Source organism: Pseudophryne corroboree, chromosome 7 (genome assembly GCF_028390025.1).
Source record: "Pseudophryne corroboree isolate aPseCor3 chromosome 7, aPseCor3.hap2, whole genome shotgun sequence".
NCBI classification, from domain to species: domain Eukaryota; kingdom Metazoa; phylum Chordata; class Amphibia; order Anura; family Myobatrachidae; genus Pseudophryne; species Pseudophryne corroboree.
In genome coordinates, this window is record NC_086450.1 from 393,427,293 (window position 1) to 393,450,946 (window position 23,654).

The following is a 23,654-nucleotide window of genomic DNA, read 5'->3' on the forward strand; positions in this document are numbered from 1 at the left end:
TCAATTGCTTCAAAGGCCTTGGATGTAGTGAGGACTTTGAAGATTTATGTGAAGAGGACGGCTCGTCATAGGAAAAGTGACTCTCTGTCCTCTATGATCCCAAGAAAATTGGGTGTCCTGCTTCTAAGCAGTCGATTTCACGCTGGATCAGATTCACTATCCAGCATGCTTATTCCACGGCAGGATTGCCATGTCCGAAATCTGTAAAGGCCCACTCTATTCGTAAGGTGGGCTCTTCCTGGGCGGCTGCCCGGGGTGTCTCGGCTGTACAACTCTGCCGAGCAGCTACTTGGTCTGGGTCAAACTCGTTTGCCAAATTTTACAAGTTCGATACTTTGGCCTCTGATGACCTTGAGTTTGGTCAAGCAGTGTTGCAGGAGCTTCCGCGCTCTCCCTCCCGTACTGGGAGTTTTGGTACATCCCCATGGTACTAATATGGACCCCAGCATCCTCTAGGACGTAAGAGAAAATAGTATTTTAATTACCTACCGGTAAATCCTTTTCTCGTAGTCCGTAGAGGATGCTGGGCGCCCGCCTAGCACTGCGTTATCCTGCATTGGTTTTTATAGTTTAGTACTGCCTGGTTCCAAGGTAAGTTCTGCGTTATTTACTGTTTCAGCTGTTGCTGAGTTATTCCGGCATGTTTGCCGGATTTACCTGTTGTGTGAGCTGGTATGAATCTCGCCACTATCTGTGTCATTCCTTCTCTTGAAGTATGTCGTCTCCTCGGACACAGTTTCTACACTGAGTCTGGTAGTAGGGGCATAGAGGGAGGAGTCAGCCCACACTATTAAACTCTTAAAGTGCCAATGGCTCCTGGTGGACCCGTCTATAACCCATGGTACTAATATGGACCCCAGCATCCTCTACGGACTACGAGAAAAGGATTTACTGGTAGGTAATTAAAATCCTATTTTATCCCAGTTTGAAATAAGGCTGTAACATAACAAGATTTTAATACAATGTTTTTCTTTGCAGGAGTCAAAATGCAAACTTCCAAAATCCCCGCTGTGAGAACACTCCTCTTATTGGGCGTGAATCACCTCCTCCTTCAGTAAGTAATGTTATCATTCCACCCATTCATAATGCATCAGCTGGAACTAACTTTATCTTAGAGCCACAACCTACACACTCGTTCTATACCAAAGTACAGATCTAGGGGCCCATTTATCAATGACATTTAGCGATTTAAAACTTGTTGCCAATGATAAATGATGCCCCCAGCCAATCCGCTCCCAATTGTCATTTTTCCAAACACATGACTGTTAGGAGCTGATTGGCTGGAGCACCATTTATCATTCACGACAAGTTTTAAATGGCTAAAACTCGTTGATAAATGGGAGTCTAGTTTTTAAAATAGCATCTGATAATGGAGGGTTTATAATGTTCAAAGCAGAAAATAACTTTATTATTTGCGTTAAAAATATTGGAACGTCGAAGTAAGTATTGCTCATCAATGTGTGTGAAAATCCTTAATGTGCATACACACGGTGAGATTTGGGCTAACCCCAATTGTTACTATGCGACAGGGGCTAGGATGGCATCGCAAGCATATAATGACTGTGCTTGAGATACTGACTGTGCGATTTTGGCTAAGTTTCAATTTTGACTATCTTTTCTGTAGAGATAGTCAAAATTGTCTTGCCTGCACAGTCTATCCAGGCTTGCGATGCCGACCACGCGGGACCACGCTTCTGCATCGCATCGGGATCGCAAGGTGACTTTCACCTTGCGATCTGCACTAACTTTTCTTGCGATTTTGACTATATAGTTGAAATCGTAAGAAAATATCTCACCGTGTGTAGACACCATTAATCTTCTCGTGTGCTTTGTGTAATCTTGTGCTTTTTGTTTACCAAATTGAGTGGTATTTTTAGAGAACTTTAGTTCGTCTGGTATATGTGCGCATCACAATATGTATCTGCTTTTACCACAGCGTTTCCCGTCTTTTGAGCATTATTCTGAATGTAGCCAGTCCCTTTACCATTCAGATCTCTTTTAGTTTTGACTAATAGGATTCATCAGTCCCCTTACCCTGTTCTCCCTATATCTATGCGCCATATGAGGAAAATGTATATAGCAATGTTTGTGCCTGAAAAACCTAAAACAGCGTTTACTGAGAGGGTAAAATCACAGTTGGCTGAGCTGCTGTGTGTCCTGGAGTATATTTGGGGTAAGTAAGTGTAAGCTTATAATAACATTTTGTTTAGTTATTTTATATACACATTCTAGCACCATGCTCATGTCACAACCCATGAAGTTCCCTTTCCTGCCTAGTTGTCGCTCTCTGCTCTCATCAGTAAGATACAGACAGAGTGTGCTAGAAGCAATGGAGCAGAGTGACATCCTGGGCAGGAAAGCGGAACTGCATGGGTTGTGACAGGTGTAAGATGCTAGCACAAACATTAATTATCCAAACTGCGCATGCTTTGATTGCTTTGCATCAGCTCTGAAAGGGTCTAAATAATAGCCCCAGACTAGATTCTACTACTAAGTACACAGGTAAAATAAAATAAAAACAATAAAAAATAAATAGATCTATTTCCAGCATAATAAAAATCTATTTCCAGCATAATAAAAATCTGTTTCCAGCACCCTAATAGTGTCGCATGCAGTCCACGTGGTTTGAAACTCCAACAAATGCCTAATGTTGTATTACGCTACCAATTCCCTATTTCATGTGTTGAAGAATAATTACATTGTTTAGCAGTGAATAGAAAGCAAGTTTAATTCCATGTAGTTTAATCCTTGCATCAAAAGCTTTGAGTACATTCATTTGCCGTAATAACTATTATACTGCATTTTATAGGGTATGGTCTGTTTTCCCATTATAAGTATGGATTCCAGAATTTGTTTTCTTTTTTAATTAGTTTTTACCATATGGTATGTTCCATCTCTGTTTTAATTGAAGTAGTAATGTCTTTCTGTTTTTGTTTTGGGTTTTTTAAGTGGAATATAATATTTTGTTTTATATATATATATATATATATATATATATATACAGGTTGAGTATCCCTTATTCAAAATCCCACATTTTTTGTTACCCTACAGAGATTATGACAGGTATATAGATATATTATATCTCTATATAATATGGCTATATATACACACATAATATATAATAAGTGTGTAATTATCTTAGTAGGGGACCCAAAAATGTGGGATTTTGGATAAGGGATACTCAACCTGTGTGTATGTGTGTGTATGTGTATATATATATATATAATATATATATATATATATATATATATATATATATATATATATATATATATATATATATAAAATACAGCAAAATTACCGGCACTCCACCTGTAATGATAATTGCCCCAGGTGCCATCCAGCTAAAATAGCATGTATACGATCCAAAGACGGCGGCACTCCACGAGGACTTGCAAGCATAAAGAAATAACAAGGCAAACACCCCTGTTGTGCTGTTAACGTTTCAGTTGTTTAAAACTTTCGTCAGAACAATACAAACATTATAAAACTCTTACCTTTATACATTCAGCATCACCCCCTCTGCTCCCACGGCGCGGCAGCCAGGCGGGTCCGGATGACGTCACCCGCCCACGTGTGCGGCGCGCTACTTTCCCCGTCATGGCGCCGGTTACCTAGGGAACATATATACAAATACACAGAATGAAAACAAAACAGTGTAAACAAACACCAGTAACTTGCAATCCAGTACACATCAATGTTGGAGTTTACGGGCTCGTTCTATATCATTGATTAGGAGCATTAGAGAATGTAAATTAACCCCTACATCGGACTTTAGAGAAAGCAACGTAAACCCAGTTGCTCATTCAAGCCTACTGGAACAAGGGTATTTAATCGGTTGATCCATCTAGCCTCCCTACGGAGGAGCACTTGATTTCTATCCCCACCTCTTATACTAGCAGGTTGCTGATCAATAATCTTATATCTCAGCGATGCCAAGTTGTGCTTTGCCACTTTGAAATGTCGCGCTACTGGCTGTGCTTGCTGGTCTCCCTCCAGGGCAGCTCTGATGGCCGATCTATGCATTGCCATCCTTTCACGGAACTGCCTGGAGGTTTTGCCAATATAATATAGCCCACACGGACACCTTATAAAATAGATGACGTGTGTGCTAGTGCAGGTAAGGACTTTGGTAATCTTAATGAACTTGCACGTCTGAGGATGTGGAAAGCCAGGGCCTGTTTCCATGTAGCTGCATGTTGTGCAGCCAACACATTTAAACACACTGAAACGTTAACAGCACAACAGGGGTGTTTGCCTCGTTATTTCTTTATGCTTGCAAGTCCTCGTGGAGTGCCGCCGTCTTTGGATCATATATATATATATATATATATATATACATATAATATATTTCTGTATCTTTCCGTCTGCAGCCCTTTGTTTGCTGTGGAAATACTTTACAGTGATCAGTACATCTGAGCGCTTATAGCTTTCCCACCTCTGCTGAGTGCTAGGAGTGGGTCATTTATAAGCCTAGGCCTAAAGCTCTACAAACCCTAAAACCCGGAATTGATTGCAGCGATTCCCTTATTAGAGAAGACATTGATGCAGGTTTACCTTGTCATTATAAACATAGGTGCTGCTAACCGCTTAATGACAGATCTTGTTATATAAGTTTTACTAACATCCTATACACAATGGGGGTAATTCCAAGTTGATCGCAGCAGGAATTTTTTTAGCAGTTGGGCAAAACCACGTGCACTGCAGGGGAGGCAGATATAACATGTGCAGAGAGAGTTAGATTTGGGTGGGTGTGTTCAAACTGAAATCTAAATTGCAGTGTAAAAATAAAGCAGCCAGTATTTACCCTGCACAGAAACAAAATAATCCACTTTCTCTGCAAATGTTATATCTGCCCCCCCTGCAGTACACATGGTTTTGCCAAATTGCTAACAAACTTGCTGCTGCGATCAACTCAGAATTACCCCCAATGAGACTCTGGGTTTTCATTCTTTGCCAGTGACAGATGACCTTCCAGTGCAGCTTGCCGTCGCTTTACTGTCTGCCTTCTCCCTGGGGCTGCTCATTAAGGGAATATTAACAAGAAGATTGAATGGTCATGCGAGGCTTGACTAATTAAAATGCATTGCTTTGACATCCCTCAGTGCATCTGTTCATTACAGTCACGTATTAATGGGGCGGGCGTTTGACGATTGCACTGTGCATAACAGATTTTATTAAATGATTGTGCTCTTTTTATCCCTTCTCCCAATTCGGTGTATGTACTCACAAAAAAATGATTTATGCAATAAACAAAGACCTTTAAAAGGATTACATGTTACAAAATGGGAGGCTCATTTGACTACCTTGTCTAATTTTAGTGGGGTTAAAGCAGAGGTTCTCAAACTCTGTCCTCAGGACCCCAAACAGTTCATGTTTTCCAGGTCACCTGTGGATGTTTAGAATATGACAGTTTGTGATGCACCTGCACCCATGCTGGGTTACCTGGATAACGTGTACGGTTTGGGGTCATGAGGACTGAGTTTGAGAACCCAATATCTTTCTATAGTTAATTATTACCATATATTAGAATTTGGTTTTGATTTGTCTAGTATTACCCATTTTTATACTGCAGTATTATACACTATGTAGACAGAAGTGATTGCTGTCATTGTCCAATCACTTTTGTTTACAACGGGGTCTATTAAATTTAAGTCGGAATTGCCGTCAAGTCCGAAAAACTGTTCTTTCCGACTTTTTTAGGTTGAATCTGGATTCGACCTTTTCAAGTCAAGTGCCGTGGATCAGCGGATTAGCCGCGGATCCACGTATTTTGTCGGATTTACGGACATCTTCTACAGGTTTTTGGCCCGGTTTTCGACAATGCTGATCCGACTTTAAAAAAAAAGTTGGATTGGCATTATCGAAAACGGGCTAAACCTGTCGAAAACGCCCGCAAAATGGATAGTGCAGTGTCGGGAGAGGATCCGACACCAATTGAATACACCCCATAGTGTACTTCGGGAACTTTGGTACCTTTTAGAAATAATTACTTTAAAAAAATAGAATTGTTCGATCTCATGTGATTGATGTGGCATGTACAATGCTCTATCTTATTTCTGGGTGTGTCTAGATTGGACATTGCGTTTCTGTGACTATGTCTACCTGAATTTCTCTATGATATTTGACTACACAATCACCCTGTGGTATACGCACTACAGCCAAGCTTTATCTTCATGGTAATCCAAAATGCAATAACTTTCACTACTGTATATTCTACAGAGACCTTCGAGTCTGGTTGAAAGACTGCACTTAGGACAAAGGGAAAAGATTTGGTTCATCTACACTTTGCTTACTATTCTAATAAAAACCAACAAAAAAATCTGGTGTAGTTTCTGTACATTAGAACCAGCCTAATTGCTTATGAAGAGAATCGCTGGTTCTAAGCACGGAGGCGTAGACTTTGCATCTACTGTTGAAACGCATGTACTAGTGTCTGTTTTAGGATTGACAAATGATAGCAGAAAATACTGAGCGCATAGCTCTGTGCTCATAGGTCAATCTGTGCACATGACTAGAATGGCCAGAACAAAGCTGGTTGCCCCCAAAGTGCCGCAGTGTTTTAAGTCATTACATAATGATCAAAGCAGATTCTCCTGCATGGACGGTATAATGAGGTGATATAATTCACATTAAGTGCAAATGTGGTCTAAACCTATTCAGTGTTCATATGTCAGTATGACGCTAGAGTGTATATTCTGCATCCATCTATACGTTTTACATTTTGGAATTGAGGGCTAAAGGGCGGAGCTTTGCAAATATCCCCCCTCTGATTTACAAGATGATGATCATGATCTAGAGTCTCCTCACATGCTCATGTGTTTGTCGGTATCTCTTTCCCAGTCTTCCCACTCCCCCGTGTGCTCCCTTCTTGATCCAGGGCTATTCCTGTAGCGTGATAGAGCCCTCCCTCTTGCACACTCATGGATGTACTATTCCCCATGACGTGTTGGCTGCACTGTATCATGTTTCATGCACGTTGAGGCTCCACTCTCTTTTTCTCTTTCTTTCCTGCAACATCACAGTTGTATTTGGCTGCCATGGACAGTAGCAGCCATTTGAGCTGGCAGTTTAAACCCTCGGACAGTGCACGGACGTACTGGTAACAGCGCTCGCTATTGGAACAGGTACTTAACAAAGGTGCTCCTTCCCCTCACTCAACCCTTTCCCTGCCCTCCATTCCCGCACTGTTCTCCTCCTCCTCCTTATCCCTGGCCGGCGCCTAATTTCTACACATCTCTCCGCAATCTCCCTATACACCCACTCCCCCTGACCAGGCCTGAAGTGGCACAAATCTATGCTTTGCCAACAGCAACAGACACCACCATAAATAGCGGAACGCCTGTCTGATGGGGTGTAATGAGAGCATGGATAGTCTCTCTAAAATGGGTGCGGGTTAATAGATCGATAGTCAGAACGTTGACAGTCAGTAGGTTGACACCATATGGTCGACAGGTACAAAAGATAAATATGAAAAAAGTAGACAGTACAAAAGGTCGACAGGAATAAAGGTCAACACGTTTATTTTTTTGATTTTATTTTGTATGTTTAACCATATGTGCCCCAAAATAGTAGACACATGTCCCCTTGCGGGCTCGCTCGGATCTGCTAAAGGTGATCGTTTGTGACACAGATAGTAAACTCCACAAAAGTTGTAAAAAGTAAAACCTCCCAAAAATCGTGTCCGACCGTATGTGTGTCGGCCACTGTCGCGTCGACCTTTTGAACCTATTGTCATTTTGTACCTGTCGATCATATGGTGTCGACTTAATGATTGTCGATTTATCATCCACCACCCCTCTATAATCTGTCTGTATTTATTTTCTGTGGTTTTTGTGTATATGGATATTTATTTTTCTTTCTGTTCTATGTGTCTTAACTTGTTACAAGGAATGAGTACACAGTGCTGTGATTGCTGGCGGCCAACCTCACTGCAGAGAACACATCACAGAGTAGGCTAACGCGTTTCACGTTGGTTCGGTCAGTCACTTTCCCTTGTCCTGAGATTAGTCACACTGGTTATAAGGCCAAATTATTCTTTGTGTGCTAGAAATCCCCAGAGTTACATTCATAGCTTGTCCTGGAACATAACAGGATGCTGATGCAGTATGAGCAGTGTGGTCTGTAGAGAGGATTTGGCTGTACGGAGCACTACCTTTGGGCTTCATTGTTATCACCATCCCTTCTAATCTGAGTTTGTGTTTGCAGAGAGTTGCAGATTTCGGTGGCACAGTGCGTTGGGTGCACACTCCTGGACCGCTCTAAAACACAGGATTTGTCTGTGTGACACCTGAGTGAATCTCATTTTAACGCCTCCAAAACTAGAATTAATAACTCAAAGCACAATTTTAGAGTATGTGCTGATATGTTTATTGTTTTGCTTTTCCTACTTTTGTAAATGTTCACTTTTTCAGCATCTACTGTAGTGTTATTATAGGTTGGTTTTGGAGCACCCTACTCAATGGTTTGTTGATATATTTATCACATAGATATTTTGAAAGTGAGCCTGGCATAGGCAAGTGTACGGGCGATGGTTGTGTCAGCCCGTATATAGAGCATTAATCTATTCGTTCTAAGAGACCAAACATTACCAGAACGGCAGCACTTTGCCAGATACAGGCCTGGTCCTGACGGGTGACAGCTTTATATTGGCGTGACTTCTTTCTCACTCACCTGTCTTGGACCTATGACAATCAGCTTTGATATATATCCCCTCAGTGCCTGAATTTGGCTAAATGAGAAGTTTATGCAGTTTAGTTTCCTGCAAGGGATCAGGATGAATTGGTGAAGGTCCGCACATAAACTTGCAGCATACCAGAGTTTTATTTTATTTTCTAGGTTAGCTCTCTGTGTGTTTCACTATAACAGTGGCTTATTGTACTTTATTCCCTATTCACAGGACTCTTGCTCACCTACTGTAGCTGGAGACCGGGAAATATTTGCATTATGTAGAGCATTTTTATATTCAGAGATATATCTGAAAATTTTATATCTGTGAGGTTATGTTTTTCTTGTATGAAAGGGGGTTGGGGGGAGGTCTGGATTTCTTTAACAATTTACCTACACGCTTAGGGGTGTATTTACTATAGTGCGGGTTTTTAGAAGTGGAGATGTTGCCCATACCAACCAATCTGATTCTGCTTATCATTTATCTAGCACCTTCCAGAAGGTAATAGCTAGAATCTGGTTGCTATGGGCGACATCTCCACTCCTAAAAACCCGCACTTTAGTAAATATACCCCTTAGCATTTCAAAGGCTGCCATGACATCATTATAGTACTCTGCAGGCTCTCTGAGGACTAAGGGGGATATGTACTAAGCAGTGAAAAGAGTGGAAAAGCATTGAAGTAACATTTATAATTTGCATACTATAAAATTATACAGAGCCGCTGATTGGTTGCCATGGGCAACTTCTCCACTGGCTCACTTCTCCACTCTTATCACTGCTTAGTACATCTCCCCCTTAGAGTCCAAGAGACAGCCAGGCCCCTTGTCTAGATGATAGTTCCATGCATTTTAGAGATGTTCATATTCTTCGTCAGAGGATTAGTAAGACGGTAAGGTGCACCATCTGTCTGCTCAAAGTGCAGGAGCCCATTTTGTGAGCTGAGAGCATATTTGAGATCATTTGTGAATATTGATTTGCTCCGCAGGTCCTTCACAGTGTTTAAGACAACAGGTGCATTTTAGCTTGCCACATCCTTAGGGCAGCGACGTTCGGTGAGGTAAATGGCTGAGGAGGCACTTGTAAGTATCAGAGCCACATACAGATGTGTCTACTTACATCCAGCCTCCCTGCATGTCATGTTAATCATCCCTTCTAGTGGGGTGACTTCATGCAACTTTTTTCCATTAAAATGCATCATATTCGCAAAATGATGTGACTAGAATGCACAGACCGCTTGTACTGATTAAAATTCCATGCGGCATGCCTATATTCTCTGTGCGACCGCGGCTAAAACTGCATACGAAATGCAATGCTACAGAGTTTTCCTAGAATATAGGCATGCCGCATATTTTAATGAGAGAGTCTACTTGTGCGTTGTATTTGCATAGCGATGTGAATAAGACGCATTTTCTGCAAAAAAAGACGCCTAACGCTAAAGAAGTTGCATGGAACCTGTCATGTGACTCATCCCAGACGTCTCCCGCTGCATGGAGTATTGAGGCTGGATGTATGAGGACACATCTGTATATGAACCCGAGGGTTCATGTGGGTATTCTACAAGGTTGCAGCAGTATATACTGCTTGGAATGTGGTGAGTTTTCTTCAGAGATGTGTGGACAGGGTAGGCTGGGTGGCACTGCCTTACCTGTCATACACCAGTATACTCCAGAGTTTTCACTATAAAAATAAGAATGATACAAAGAAGATATTTATAATATCATATAATTTTTTTTGTCAAAAGTCTGGCGTATACTGGTGTATGACAGGAAAGACTCTGCCTCATATGACTGCACGTCATTGCTTTGGGGGTGTTAGGGACCTAAATAAAAAAGCTAGATTAGTGCAACCGTAGCTGTAACACTGTTTAAACAGCAAGCTCTCTCTCCATGGTCACATTTCAGCTGTCCTGACACACGCACATGAACCACACTCTCCTCCACAGAACATGTCTGCTCCATCCTTGCCCGCTCCCTTGCACCGGGTTCATGCTATCTGTGCTTGTGCTGTGTCAGATTGCTTGCTGCGTGCCTCCCTGGGTTCAGCATGGGCTGCTGCCACCTACAGTTGACAGAAGGGGGAAGAACTGTGCTGCAACGTACTTGCCTGCTGCGTGCATGAGGATTAGTCCGGCTTGCACACCTCTGCCTCTCCGTGCTCTCCTGTGTACATCACTGTGATAACTCCGGGGCTTTACACCTTGTGTGCTGTTCTCTCCTGTTTCCTTCCCCTCCACAGGTGTTACCACATCTTGACCTTCATTTCTGCAGAAAACAATGGCCATTCCGTGGATATCGTGTCATTTCCCCCCCTCTCCATTGTTCTCATGGCTCCAATTGTGTGTTATACTTTATTTTAGGGTGATTCGGAAACAAAGAATCAGGGATCTCGGGGAACAGATAAAATGTACAAAATATTTCTTTCAAATTTTTTCTTTTTTTTTTTTTTTACTTTAGAGAATTAAGATTATGAGATAAAGAATCAGTTGCAATCAAGGAAAAGGGTATGACATAAGGTGTTAGTAGTAACGCCCGTTAGTAATCTAGGAACAATTCAGAAGACATGGTCGGTCGGTTTTTATAGAGATCAAACATCCCATCTGTAAGTAGTACACTATCCCTCGCAGAGAACGTTACTTCTGTGTATAATGTGGAAGCTGTCCTATTGTTTATTTCATTATCATCTGCTGACACTTGAGACCCCATTAAGATCCCAGTACTAGCATGGGCCCAGTCCCAGTATAGCAGAGAAGCCCACAGCCAGAGTTCCCCCTGTCATAATACGAACCAGGTTCAAGGAGTTTGCGTTTAACCAGTCACCTTGTGGTGCTGCTCAGCCATAGCGGGGGAGATTCAGCAACACAGGTGCACAGTTCAGCTATGTGCAGTTATTCAGAATGGAGGAGGGATTTAAATTTAAAGAATTTAAAGTGGAAAACCCCTTTAAGTTCTTTCATAATGTTAAGTTGCCCATGTGAAAAAAAATACCTTATCTAAGTTATCATCTTCTGTTGTGGTATTTACCATACCATGCTCTCTATAGTAATAACCATAATCTATATACACTGCTCAAAAAAATAAAGGGAACACTATCTGAATGAATGGAATATTCTTTTAAATACTTTGTTTTTTACATAGTTGAATGTGCTGACAACAAAATCACACAAAAATCATCAATGGAAATCAAATTTATTAACCCATGGAGGTCAGGATTTGGAGTCACACTCAAAATTAAAGTGGAAAAACACACTACAGGCTGATCCAACTTTGATGTAATGTCCTTAAAACAAGTCAAAATGAGGCTCAGTAGTGTGTGAGGCCTCCACGTGCCTGTATGACCTCCCTACAACGCCTGGGCATGCTCCTGATGAGGTTGCGGATGGTCTCCTGAGGGATCTCCTCCCAGACCTGGATTAAAGCATCCGCCAACTCCTGGACAGTCTGTGGTGCAACGTGGCGTTGGTGGATGGAGTGAGACATGATGTCCCAGATGTGCTCAATTGGATTCAGGTCTGGGGAACGGGCGGGCCAGTTCATAGCATCAATGCCTTCATCTTGCAGGAACTGCTGACACACTCCAGCCACATGAGGTCTAGCATTGTCTTGCATTAGGAGGAACCCAGGGCCAACCGCACCAGCATATGGTCTCACAAGGGGTCTGAGGATCTCATCTCGGTACCTAATGGCAGTCAGGCTACCTCTGGCGAGCACATGGAGGGCTGTGCGGCCCCCCAAAGAAATGCCACCCCACACCATTACTGACCCACTGCCAAACCGGTCATGCTGGAGGATGTTGCAGGCAGCAGAACGTTCTGCTTGGCATCTCCAGACTCTGTCACGTCTGTCACATGTGCTCAGTGAGAACCTGCTTTCATCTGTGAAGAGCACAGGGCGCCAGTGGCGAATTTGCCAATCTTGGTGTTCTCTGGCAAATGCCAAACGTCCTGCACGGTTTTGGGCTGTAAGCATAACCCCCACCTGTGGACGTCGGGCCCTCATACCACCCTCATGGAGTCTGTTTCTGATCGTTTGAGTAGACACATGCACATTTGTGGCTTGCTGGAGGTCATTTTGCAGGGCTCTGGCAGTGCTCCTCCTGTTCCTCCTTGCACAAAGGTGGAGGTAGCAGTCTTGCTGCTGGGTTGTTGCCCTCCTACGGCCTCCTCCTCGTCTCCTGATGTACTGGCCTGTCTCCTGGTAGCGCCTCCATGCTCTGGACACTACGCTGACAGACACAGCAAACCTTCTTGCCACAGGCCGCATTGATGTGCCATCCTGGATGAGCTGCACTACCTGAGCCACTTGTGTGGGTTGTAGACTCCGTCTCATGCTACCACTAGAGTGAAAGTACCGCCAGCTTTCAAAAGTGATCAAAACATCAGCCAGAAAGCATAGGAGCTGAGAAGTGGTCTGTGGTCACCACCTGCAGAACAACTCCTTTATTGGGGGTGTCTTGCTAATTGCCTATAATTTCCACCTGTTGTCTATTCCATTTGCAAAACAACATGTGACATTGATTGTCAATCAGTGTTGCTTCCTAAGTGGACAGTTTGATTTCACAGAAGTGTGATTGACTTGGAGTTACAGTGTGTTGTTTAAGTGTTCCCTTTATTTTTTTGAGCAGTGTATATATAGGCCCACACAGGTGTCCTATATTGCGGTAGCAAGATCCTGTTAGGTCACGGAATTGTTTGTGTAATGTATGTAATTAAACGAGTGGCTTGTTACCTGCATTTTCCCACTGTTTCATTATGTACAATGTTCTACCTCAATTTGTCTGAATGACATCCATCCATCTATCCGCCCGGTAAACGTACAAATATCTATGCTATATTTAATACTCTATTCTAGGATTTCTAATGAATTCTTATTTAAATGATAGAAGAAGAAAACATTTTCCAGCAGCGCCTTCAGAAATCTGCATTGAATTTGGGTCACATGACATCCGTGAGCAATTAAGCCAGTCGTTATAGTTAAAATCAAGCTGCCATTGTTTCCTGTGCTTCCATCCGAGTTATTAATAGTGCTGAGATCATTGTCATCACTTTATTGTTAATAACTTAGGAAGGCATCTCTATAAGGGCTCATACACTCGTCTTTTTTTTTTTTTTTTGTATGTGTGAGAGGGGTAGGTTCTGAGTGAAATTATACAGTAATATACATATAGACCTAGGAAGCTGTAAAGTTTGGTTTCTCAAAAGAACACTGTACGGAATACTTGGTAAAGGGTTACTACCTTTAGCTTTTGTGTTAGCCTATCAGCAGAAGTTATTGAAACACTCTAGGGGGTGATATGTCAAGTGTCCGATAGTGATAACGTGGAGTAGTTGCACGGAGCAACTAAACAGCATCTGTCCTATCAAAGACTTGCTAGATAAATCAATGACCGTTGGTTGCTCTGCACAACTTCTCCACTTTCTCTCTCCAATGTTTGATACAATTTCCCCTGCGTGTTTTGACTGCTCAGTTTTGGTCTCAGTGTTTGGTCTAAGATGATGGTGCTAATTTTGATTTGCTTGTCTTTCTCTAGTACACGTCCAGCATGAGAGCAAAGTATCTGGCCACCAACCGCCCGGAAACAGACCCTGCACACTAAGTAGTCGTTCCACGAGTTGTTAGACTGATCTCAACCTACTGTAATTCTGAGCTCCTGCTGTGTGAGTCGGTGTGTTTTTCAGTAAATGTTGGCATTTGTAAACACCCCAACCTACAAACCATGCCTTCGAACCCTGGCTCCCGTACATGGAAAGATAAAGGAAACAGGAGAAATGGAACGGAAGAAGCGTCTTGTCGTGCTTAACAAATTGTTCACCTCAATGAGGCATTCTTTTATTTCGTTTAAACCCGGGAAATCTCTCTCAAATAATTGTTACTATCTGGATGAAACACCCGGGGGGTATCTGGGGTTTGTAACCCCTGTATTATTACTTTTTATTTTATTTTTTCTCATGTTGCCTTTTCTAAGGATCTAGAAGTTTGTTTTTATTTTTTTATTTTTTATTTTCAAGCCATCTGTGACTACAGTGCACCAAGTTATGATTTCAAAACTTCAATGGTTTGCCAATTTATTAATCGTTTGACATTCTCTTATCCTCCATACATACAGTAAATTAATCAAATTTGAACGTCCGCATTATTTATACACTCGCCAGTACTATTATGTATGAAATTAAACTGGGGAGGATGTGAAATGAGCGCTAAATTGTTCACTGGTTTGTCCGAAGTTTTGTTAGCAGCCATTAGTGTTTTTATGGACATTCCACAGTGGTAGGGTGTCTAATCCATTTGTTTAAAGCCCAAGGTTAGAGGATTTGCAGTGCAACCAATTGCCATAGTTGATCGACTTAACCAATACTTTTTTTTATCACTTTTTTGTATTATTCCTATTTTTGGAAGTTAACATCACCACTTTATGCATTATTTCAGCTGTATAGTTCTTTACAGCTTTTGTTACCCTTGCCAAATGTTTACACCACTGTGGCCATCGTATGTTCCACTAATTTTTGGCTTCCAGTGTTAATAATATTCTGTATTGATAACCACTGTCTAATGGTAGAGCGATTACAGGAAATATCCACCATGTGCATTTGACAGGAAGTTTTATACCTGCTAACTAATTGTGGTTACTGTACTTGGCACTGCTGACCATCTGATTTTACTTGATTACATGGATCAGGGCAGTAGTTACAATTTATTAGGAGATTGTAAATTGATCACGTGGACTCGCGCTTTACTACTTCCTGTTACCAACGCCATGCATGTGCACCACTAACCATGCGGAAATGTAACCATGTTTTGTATTATGGAGTTGTTTAGGTTGGCATTGTAGTATTAAAATATATCACTTTAAAAAATTTTTACTGTATAAAGCAAGATCTGGAGTTATTACCTTTATACATTTTATCCTTTACATTTATTCAGCCCCATCTTTGCTTTCAAGATAGGAGCATAGAATTGTGGATGAAACTTTAAAAACTTCAGTGTATGTAATGAATGGAGTTCTCTGTACCCTCTGAGACTGGCGTCCGATCACCCGTCTTATTCCGTAAGTGAGGCTTGCGATTGCTTCACCTGTCTGTTCACAGCATGGATTTGGTTAGGGAAGTTTTTCTTAATTTTATACACAATTCAATAATTTTTCTTTCCGTAATCTTGTGGCACTCATGGACATATTTGTAGTGCTGGCCCATAACAGAACCTCGCAATCTACATTACAACATCTATAACTCGAGCAACATCTATCACTGGTGCTAAGGCTGTTGAGCTTAATCTTCAACTGTTGCTGCGGCTGCCTGATCAACGAAAACCTTGGACTAGTTGTGGATTATTTTATACAGTTATTGTATATCCAATTTATTATATAATACATATAAAAATATGTCATCAATGTATTGCGCTTCAGGTTTACCATGGAATTGGGTGGTTTTGGAGAATATACCACGGACTCCCTTTAATGATGAAAAATAGTACAGACAACTCAATAACAAAAGTATCTCGAGGAATCTTTTTTTTTTTTTTCCAAAAAGAGTCTTAACGACAGCAGTATATAAAACTGAGCCATGTTGGTACAACCAAGGCCGTTGGTACAACCAAGGCCATTACAGACTTCTTACCATTTAATCTACAGGACATCATTTTGGAAGCACAATGCTGCTGTTGACGCCTTGATTTTGGATTCAGTCTTTCTCATTCATATTCAAAATTAGAGCAGCTGGAGTGGACACAAAGCTGTTCTAGAACAGACATCTCGAAAATGTGAAATGTAAATAGCATGTTTGGGCTTTGTGCTCAGTGTAAAAGACTGCCTTGTATTTGTAAAAGCAAACCAACTCAAGACTATGATCTTGAGCATATTACTGTAGTGTTTGTATCCTGTGAGTGATAGTAATAGGTTCACCTTGCTTGCCATTCAAAGGGCCACAGGCTTATGTCTGGTCTTTACAGATTTTTCTTGTAGGTTCTTGTAACATGCATTAGAAAGAGTCACAAATTTGTGGGGTCCCTACCGTGTAGATCGGGCAAATGCAGCCTTTGGCTGCTGTAGACATAGGCGGATTACATTCTCACTTGCTGCAATCTAGAATTGTTAGCTACTCTAGGGAATGGATGGGAGACAATAGAAGATACACTTCCATGTTCCATTGTCTGTTCTGTAGAAAGCCAATGCTTATTGGCTATGTGATGACTTGGTGATCCCTTATTTGCACAAGTCTCTCCATAACCCATCCTCCACCAAGTGGACAACACAGGTGGATCATAACCTGTGTACAGTCATACCCTACCCTGCTGACCAGATTCATGCATGATGCCTCTCTATTCTGTACCCCTGGACTAATTTTTAGGACTATTATTCTTAAATAAAGAGATGAGAGGATCAGTTTTCTGAGTGCAATGGAAAGGATGGTCATATATGTCTCACCATAACCAAATATACACACCCAGAATTGTGTAATTGGTGGAAGGTAAAAATACACTGTGCTTTTCAAAAGCTAATACGTTCCTACAGATCCGGCAACATTTATGTAATTTCTTTTTAATCCAGCTATTTATATTAGATTTTTAACATATCCCAGTTTGAAATTTTAGGGTTAGTAGAACCTTGCAGAGCCTCTATTTTGATTTTCAATAATCAAATAGTCATAGCTAGAAACTGTGGCCATTGTGTGGATCCCCCACGTAGACAATGATCTCTGCCACGCAATCACCTAGAAAATTACAGATGTTATTTACGCTTTAAGTTGTTAAGTGTTTCATGAAATGCCATACCAGTTACAATGAATGGGATAATATGAACGTGACGGTCCTTCATCCTACTGTATATATATATATATATTGGTGCTTTGTAATCTTTTCATGATGCTCGCTATGCAATTCCGGACTGATTTTCCAGAGTAGTAGAGTTGGCTGTACACATGTACTTTTTACACTTACCCGGTCATTATTACCAAATCATGTGGTCTCGTTATTGTGCTATGCCTGATCAGCCTCCTCATGAACCAGTTCTAAAGAGAAATGATGTGTGATCTGTTTGCTCCAAACCTTTGCACACAATTTTACATATTATGTAATATTCTTTTTTTTTTAATGTGAAAACATAGTTAACCACTTGGCAACTGCTATGTATCCTGTATGTATACTATGTATCCATTGCGTTACTCCTAACTGGGTGTCCACTCTAAAGCCACTAATTGTTCCCGTGTGGTCACCTAAGTGGATGGTGGTGTGTAAAGTGACCTGCATTGTGAAAATGGGGTTGTGTATAAAGTGACCTGCATATTTTCATACTTATGCAATAGGACTGTTTTGTCTTATTTTTATTTTTGTTTTCTTTTAGTCATCTTTCCATGTATGTGTCCTTGCCAGTGCACCCATACATGTGACCAGTAAGTGGGCATAGATTTAGAAGTTGTTTTTTTTTCTTTTTCACTCGTCCAATCAATCAAGATATATCAATATATCCCTGTTTCTTTCAATTAACATAGATTTCAAAGGAGGAGAAAGATTCTGTTTGCAGGAAGACTTATTTTTGTTGCCTTTGTATATACATGAGTAGATTAGATCTGTGCACTAGCAGATCTGTGTCATATTCAAGGACATTGAAAGCAAACCAACCTGCCTAGAATTACCAGATGATACAGATCACTGTTACAATGTTTCAGTGACACTTAACCTGGCCACCAATAGTGCAATCTACTAATTTGGCCAGATGCCGCTTCTTACCAGAAATCATTGATCCGTTCCACCTAGGACACTTACACAGCCAAATTGACCATACACATCTGTGTTCGGAAGTAGTCAAATTTAAGCCTGTTTTTATTGCATTTATACGTAATTTAAAGTGAAAATTATTTTATATGGGATCTATTCCTTTTTTAACAAACTTGCTGGTTTAAGTGCATGCAAAATAATAGTATCCTTTTACACAGCTACCTTTTTTAATAAAAATAAATAAATCCTGCGATAATAAAGTACACTGTCCAATAATCTGATTGGATGACTCCTAGATAATCGGAGAGCGAGTGACTCCTGTTAGTGGAAACCAGAATGGTCCTGCCCCATCTCTCTCTCTGGCAGGGGTACCTGGACTGGTTTTCATTAAATGTAAATAAGTTGGACTTTAATCTGGTTTTAGGGGAAGCTATGTACATGCGTGGTTAATATATTTCCTGTTGCATGTTAAAGTATTCCTGACGTGCCAGCAGATGTCGTTTAAAATAGAAATAATCTTCCCAAAAAAAAAGCTTTTGGTGGCTATTTTTTTTTTTTTTTATGTTGTGTGGTTTTTTTTGTTTGTTTTTGTTTTAATCTGCTAACCGATCTACTTCAGAAAGAAAGACCATTCTGCCAAATGTATAACAGCATAAATTCTAAAGGTGGCCATCCACTACTCAGACTTGTCTGAACTGCAGATCTCATCAGATTTCTCTTGAGCTCTCCCGGGAGCTTCCCGGGAAACGGATCTGACCCTGGGCTTAATTTTCACTACATTCACTTCAGATATATCTGATGCGATCTATCATGTGCCAGATCGCATCAGATATATCTGATGCACACATGCTACATGCGATTTATCTGATGCTGCTGCTGCCGCTGTTCCCCCTCTTGGTGGGTGGGAGTGGTCAGCGAGATGCCAGTCAAGTGACGCTTCAGATGAATCTGATCAGATACATCTGAAGTAAAAAAAACAATCCGATGTGCACCTGTTTTCTTCAGATTCAGATAAATAGTTGGGGCAGCCTCAGAGATCTGTAGTTCAGACATATCTGACACGGGAGTGCGCATCGGATCGGAAGAGCCATCCGATGTGACACTTTTCTTCAGATATGACGGTCAGATGTGTCGAAATCTGAAGAAAACTGCCCAAATCGGACTAGTGGATGGGGACCTTTATTGTTTTCTTAAATGTATTCTTGCAGAAAAAGCATCTGTCCTATTGCATACAATTCTAAATATATATTTTTAACATAGTTGCTAATTTCGTTTATATTTCCCTTCACTTAAGCCAATATTTTAATTACATTTTTTTTTTGCACATTGATGTATGGACCTGTTTCTTTCCTATCTGTATTTTGCTAGTATCCTCTGTTATAATATAACCCATTCTGTGACATGTGGAATGGTTCATAGCTATTTTTAATGTGCTTTGTTTTGCAAACAAAAACTTTAAAACGAATCATTAATGTAATTTCTGTGGTTACCATTCAACTTGGGTATCATGTTTTAAAATAAAAAGTTTGAAACAATAAAAACCTTTTGTATTCTTTTGTTCAGTAGTCTGGGTTGGACAGCTGTGACCCAAAGCGTTTATACATTTTCAATTATAAGCACAAACCTCCCAACGTTTATACATGCACTGTATGGATCAAATAAGACACGCCCATGCGCAACTAGGGTCAAGGAGCTTATCTGTTCTATATTATTCATGTCCATATGTTTCCTTTTTTTTTTTTTTTTATAATAAAGCTTTATTAAAATTATATTAAAACAGTAACATAAGGACAACAGTACAATAGTGAGCAGAAAAAGGAAAACTAGGTAACGCTGCAGAAGAAAATCGATGAAAAGAGAAGAACGACCTAAAACAATGGTTCTCATACTCTGTCCTCAGGACCCCACACAGGTCACATTTTTCAGGTCACTCAGCAGCTGCACTATTTATCGCCAACTGTCACATTTTAAAAATCCACAGGTGACCTGGAAATCATGACCTGCGTGGGGTCCTGAGGACCGAGTTTGGGAACCTGTGTTCTAGAAGAATAGGAAGCAATGAGAGACATTAGACTATGTCTACAGGATGGCCACAACAAGAATGATTGAATGGCCAAGCAGGTCCAAACAAATGTAGAAAAATTGGAATGAGGGCAGAAATGGCAAAAAAATCACTTGATAATTGAAATGAAGGGAGTGGGATCGTGAGGAAGGAAGCGGGTCAGAGGAAGAAAAGACACAAAGAGAAAGATAATAAAAGAGGGAGCGAGTCAGGGACGGTAAGGAACAGAAGGAGGAGAGAGTAAGTAGTGGAGGATGAAGTGGATGAACAATCATACAAGACCAGGAAGGGTTGCATTTTGGAAAACATACCAAGGATACCCGATTGCGTGAAATGTATCCACCGTGTTGTTATGGAGACTAGTTATATATTCCGCTAGCTGAGTGGTCTTTATTTCTTCACAGCGGAGTGTAGGTTAAGGTGCTGCATACTTTTAATCTTCATTAATAGTATTTGGGTGTTAATTTAAAACTCATCAATTTGTTTAATACATACCGCGCCTGGTTGAATTTGTACTTTAGGGAGAACTGAAGCTTCTTGACCTTGAAGGGTTACTCTAATGGTATGAGTGGTATGCAGGGTATGAACACTGACTCATCCACTTGTCATGGACCCCGGCCGCCCCACTTTTCAGATACACCAGTCCGAGAGTTGCACCAGTGCTGTGCGAATCAACGCTGCCACCAGCAAAGACTTTTCAACGTATCACGGACGTTGCAGGCATCTTCAGCTTTACCTATAACCACAAATCTCAATATCTTATAAAAAAAAAATAGGTAACATGGCGTTCACTTGACTTGGGTTCAAGAACACAGGAGTCAGAACTAAAATTATATTTGAGCACAGCAGGTCAACACTGTGGCCTTCATGACTTCCTAGGGAGGGCGTTCACTCACAGCCTTGTGCCATTGCAGAGTTTGGGCTGGTTGATGGTGTTGATGAACTCCATGTCGTAATGGACTTCCTTGCCCCAGGTGACAAAAATCCTAGTTTCAGCCCTGGTACACTGCATGATGGAATATAGACAAAATGTTCAGACAATTTATCAATAATTTTTTTTTTTTCAATTTAAAACATAAGTGTAATGAATTACAGATTATTTCTCTATCGTCCTAGTGGATGCTGGGGTTCCTGAAAGGACCATGGGGAATAGCGGCTCCGCAGGAGACAGGGCACAAAAAGTAAAGCTTTTCCAGATCAGGTGGTGTGCACTGGCTCCTCCCCCTATGACCCTCCTCCAGACTCCAGTTAGATTTTTGTGCCCGGCCGAGAAGGGTGCAATCTAGGTGGCTCTCCTAAAGAGCTGCTTAGAGAAAGTTTAGCTTAGGTTTTTTATTTTACAGTGAGTCCTGCTGGCAACAGGATCACTGCAACGAGGGACTGAGGGGAGAAGAAGTGAACTCACCTGCGTGCAGGATGGATTGGCTTCTTGGCTACTGGACATTAGCTCCAGAGGGACGATCACAGGTACAGCCTGGATGGTCACCGGAGCCGCGCCGCCGGCCCCCTTGCAGATGCTGAAGTTAGAAGAGGTCCAGAATCGGCGGCTGAAGACTCTGACAGTCTTCTAAAGGTAGCGCACAGCACTGCAGCTGTGCGCCATTTTCCTCTCAGCACACTTCACACGCTGTCACTGAGGGTGCAGGGCGCTGGGGGGGGGCGCCCTGGGAGGCAAATGTAAACCTATATACTGGCTAAAAATACCTCACATATAGCCCCCAGAGGCTATATGGAGATATTTAACCCCTGCCAAGCTTCACTAAAGAGCGGGAGACGAGCCCGCCGTAAAAGGGGCGGGGCCTATCTCCTCAGCACACAGCGCCATTTTTTCTCTCACAGAAAGGCTGGAGAGAAGGCTCCCAGGCTCTCCCCTGCACTGCACTACAGAAACAGGGTTTAAACAGAGAGGGGGGGGCACAAATTGGCGATATAAATATATATATAAAGATGCTATTAGGGAGAAACACTTATATAAGGTTGTCCCTATGTAATTATAGCGTTTTTTGGTGTGTGCTGGCAAACTCTCCCTCTGTCTCTCCAAAGGGCTAGTGGGGTCCTGTCCTCTGTCAGAGCATTCCAGGTGTGTGTGCTGTGTGTCGGTACGTGTGTGTCGACATGTATGAGGACGATGCTGGAGGAGGCGGAGAAATTGCCTGTAATGGTGATGTCACTCTCTAGGGCAGGCATTCCCAACCACGGTCCTCAAGGCACACCAACAGTGCAGGTTTTAGTGATATCCAGACTCCAGCACAGGTGACTTAATTAGTAGCTCAGTTATTTTGATTTAACCATCTGTGCTGCAGCCTGGATATCACTAAAACCTGCACTGTTGGTGTGCCTTGAGGACCGTGGTTGAAAATGCCTGCTCTAGGGAGTCGACACCGGAATGGATGGCTTATTTAGGGAATTACGTGAGAATGTCAACACGCTGCAAGGTCGGTTGACGACATGAGACGGCCGACAAACAATTAGTAACGGTCCAGGCGTCTCAGAAACACCGTCAGGGTTTTTTTATAAAAAACGCCCATTTACCTCAGTCGGTCGACACAGACACAGACACGGACACTGAATCCAGTGTCGACGGTGAATAAACAAACGTATTCCTCATTAGGGCCACACGTTAAGGGCAATGAAGGAGCTGTTACATATTTCTGATACTACAAGTACCACAGAAAAGGGTATTATGTGGAAGTGAAAAAACTACCTGTAGTTTTTCCTGAATCAGATAAAATAAAATGAAGTGTGTGATGATGCGTGGGTTTACCCCGATAGCAAATATTGGCGTTATACCTTTTCCCGCCAGAAGTTAGGGCGCGTTGGGAAACACCCATTAGGGTGGATAAGGCGCTCACACACTTATCAAGTGGCGTTACCGTCTCCAAATACGGCCGCCCTCAAGGAGCCAGCTGATAGGCAGCTGGAAAAATATCCTAAAAAGTATATACACACAGACGGTGGTTATACTGCGACCAGCGATCGCCATCAGCCTGGAGATGCAGTGCTGGGTTGGCTTGGTCGAATTCCCTGACTAAAAATATTTTATTGATATAGAGCATTTAATAGGATGCATTCTATATATATGTATGCGAGATGCACAGAGGGATATTTGCACTCTGGCATCAAGATAAGTGCGTTGTCCATATCTCCCAGAAGATGTCATGGACACGACAGTGGTCAGGTGATACAGATCCCATACGGCACATGGAAGTATTGCCGTATA

The 23,654-nt window shown here is 41.6% G+C and overlaps 1 protein-coding gene across 2 annotated transcripts in view; it reads left to right on the forward strand.

Annotated features, from left to right (window-relative positions):
- Positions 1 to 19,913, forward strand: part of TTYH3 (tweety family member 3) — a 249,378-nt gene extending 229,465 nt beyond the window's left edge. Inside the window, exons 13-15 of one of the 2 annotated variants that reach the window (XM_063934627.1) lie at positions 979 to 1,054; positions 7,026 to 7,127; positions 14,195 to 19,913. In XM_063934627.1, the coding sequence (XP_063790697.1) occupies positions 979 to 1,054; positions 7,026 to 7,106 (157 nt within the window). In that variant the 3' untranslated portion in view covers positions 7,107 to 7,127; positions 14,195 to 19,913. The remainder of the gene's footprint in view (positions 1 to 978; positions 1,055 to 7,025; positions 7,128 to 14,194) is intronic. The other variant, XM_063934628.1, reaches the window with a different exon arrangement.
- The last annotated feature ends 3,741 nt before the right edge of the window (positions 19,914 to 23,654 follow it).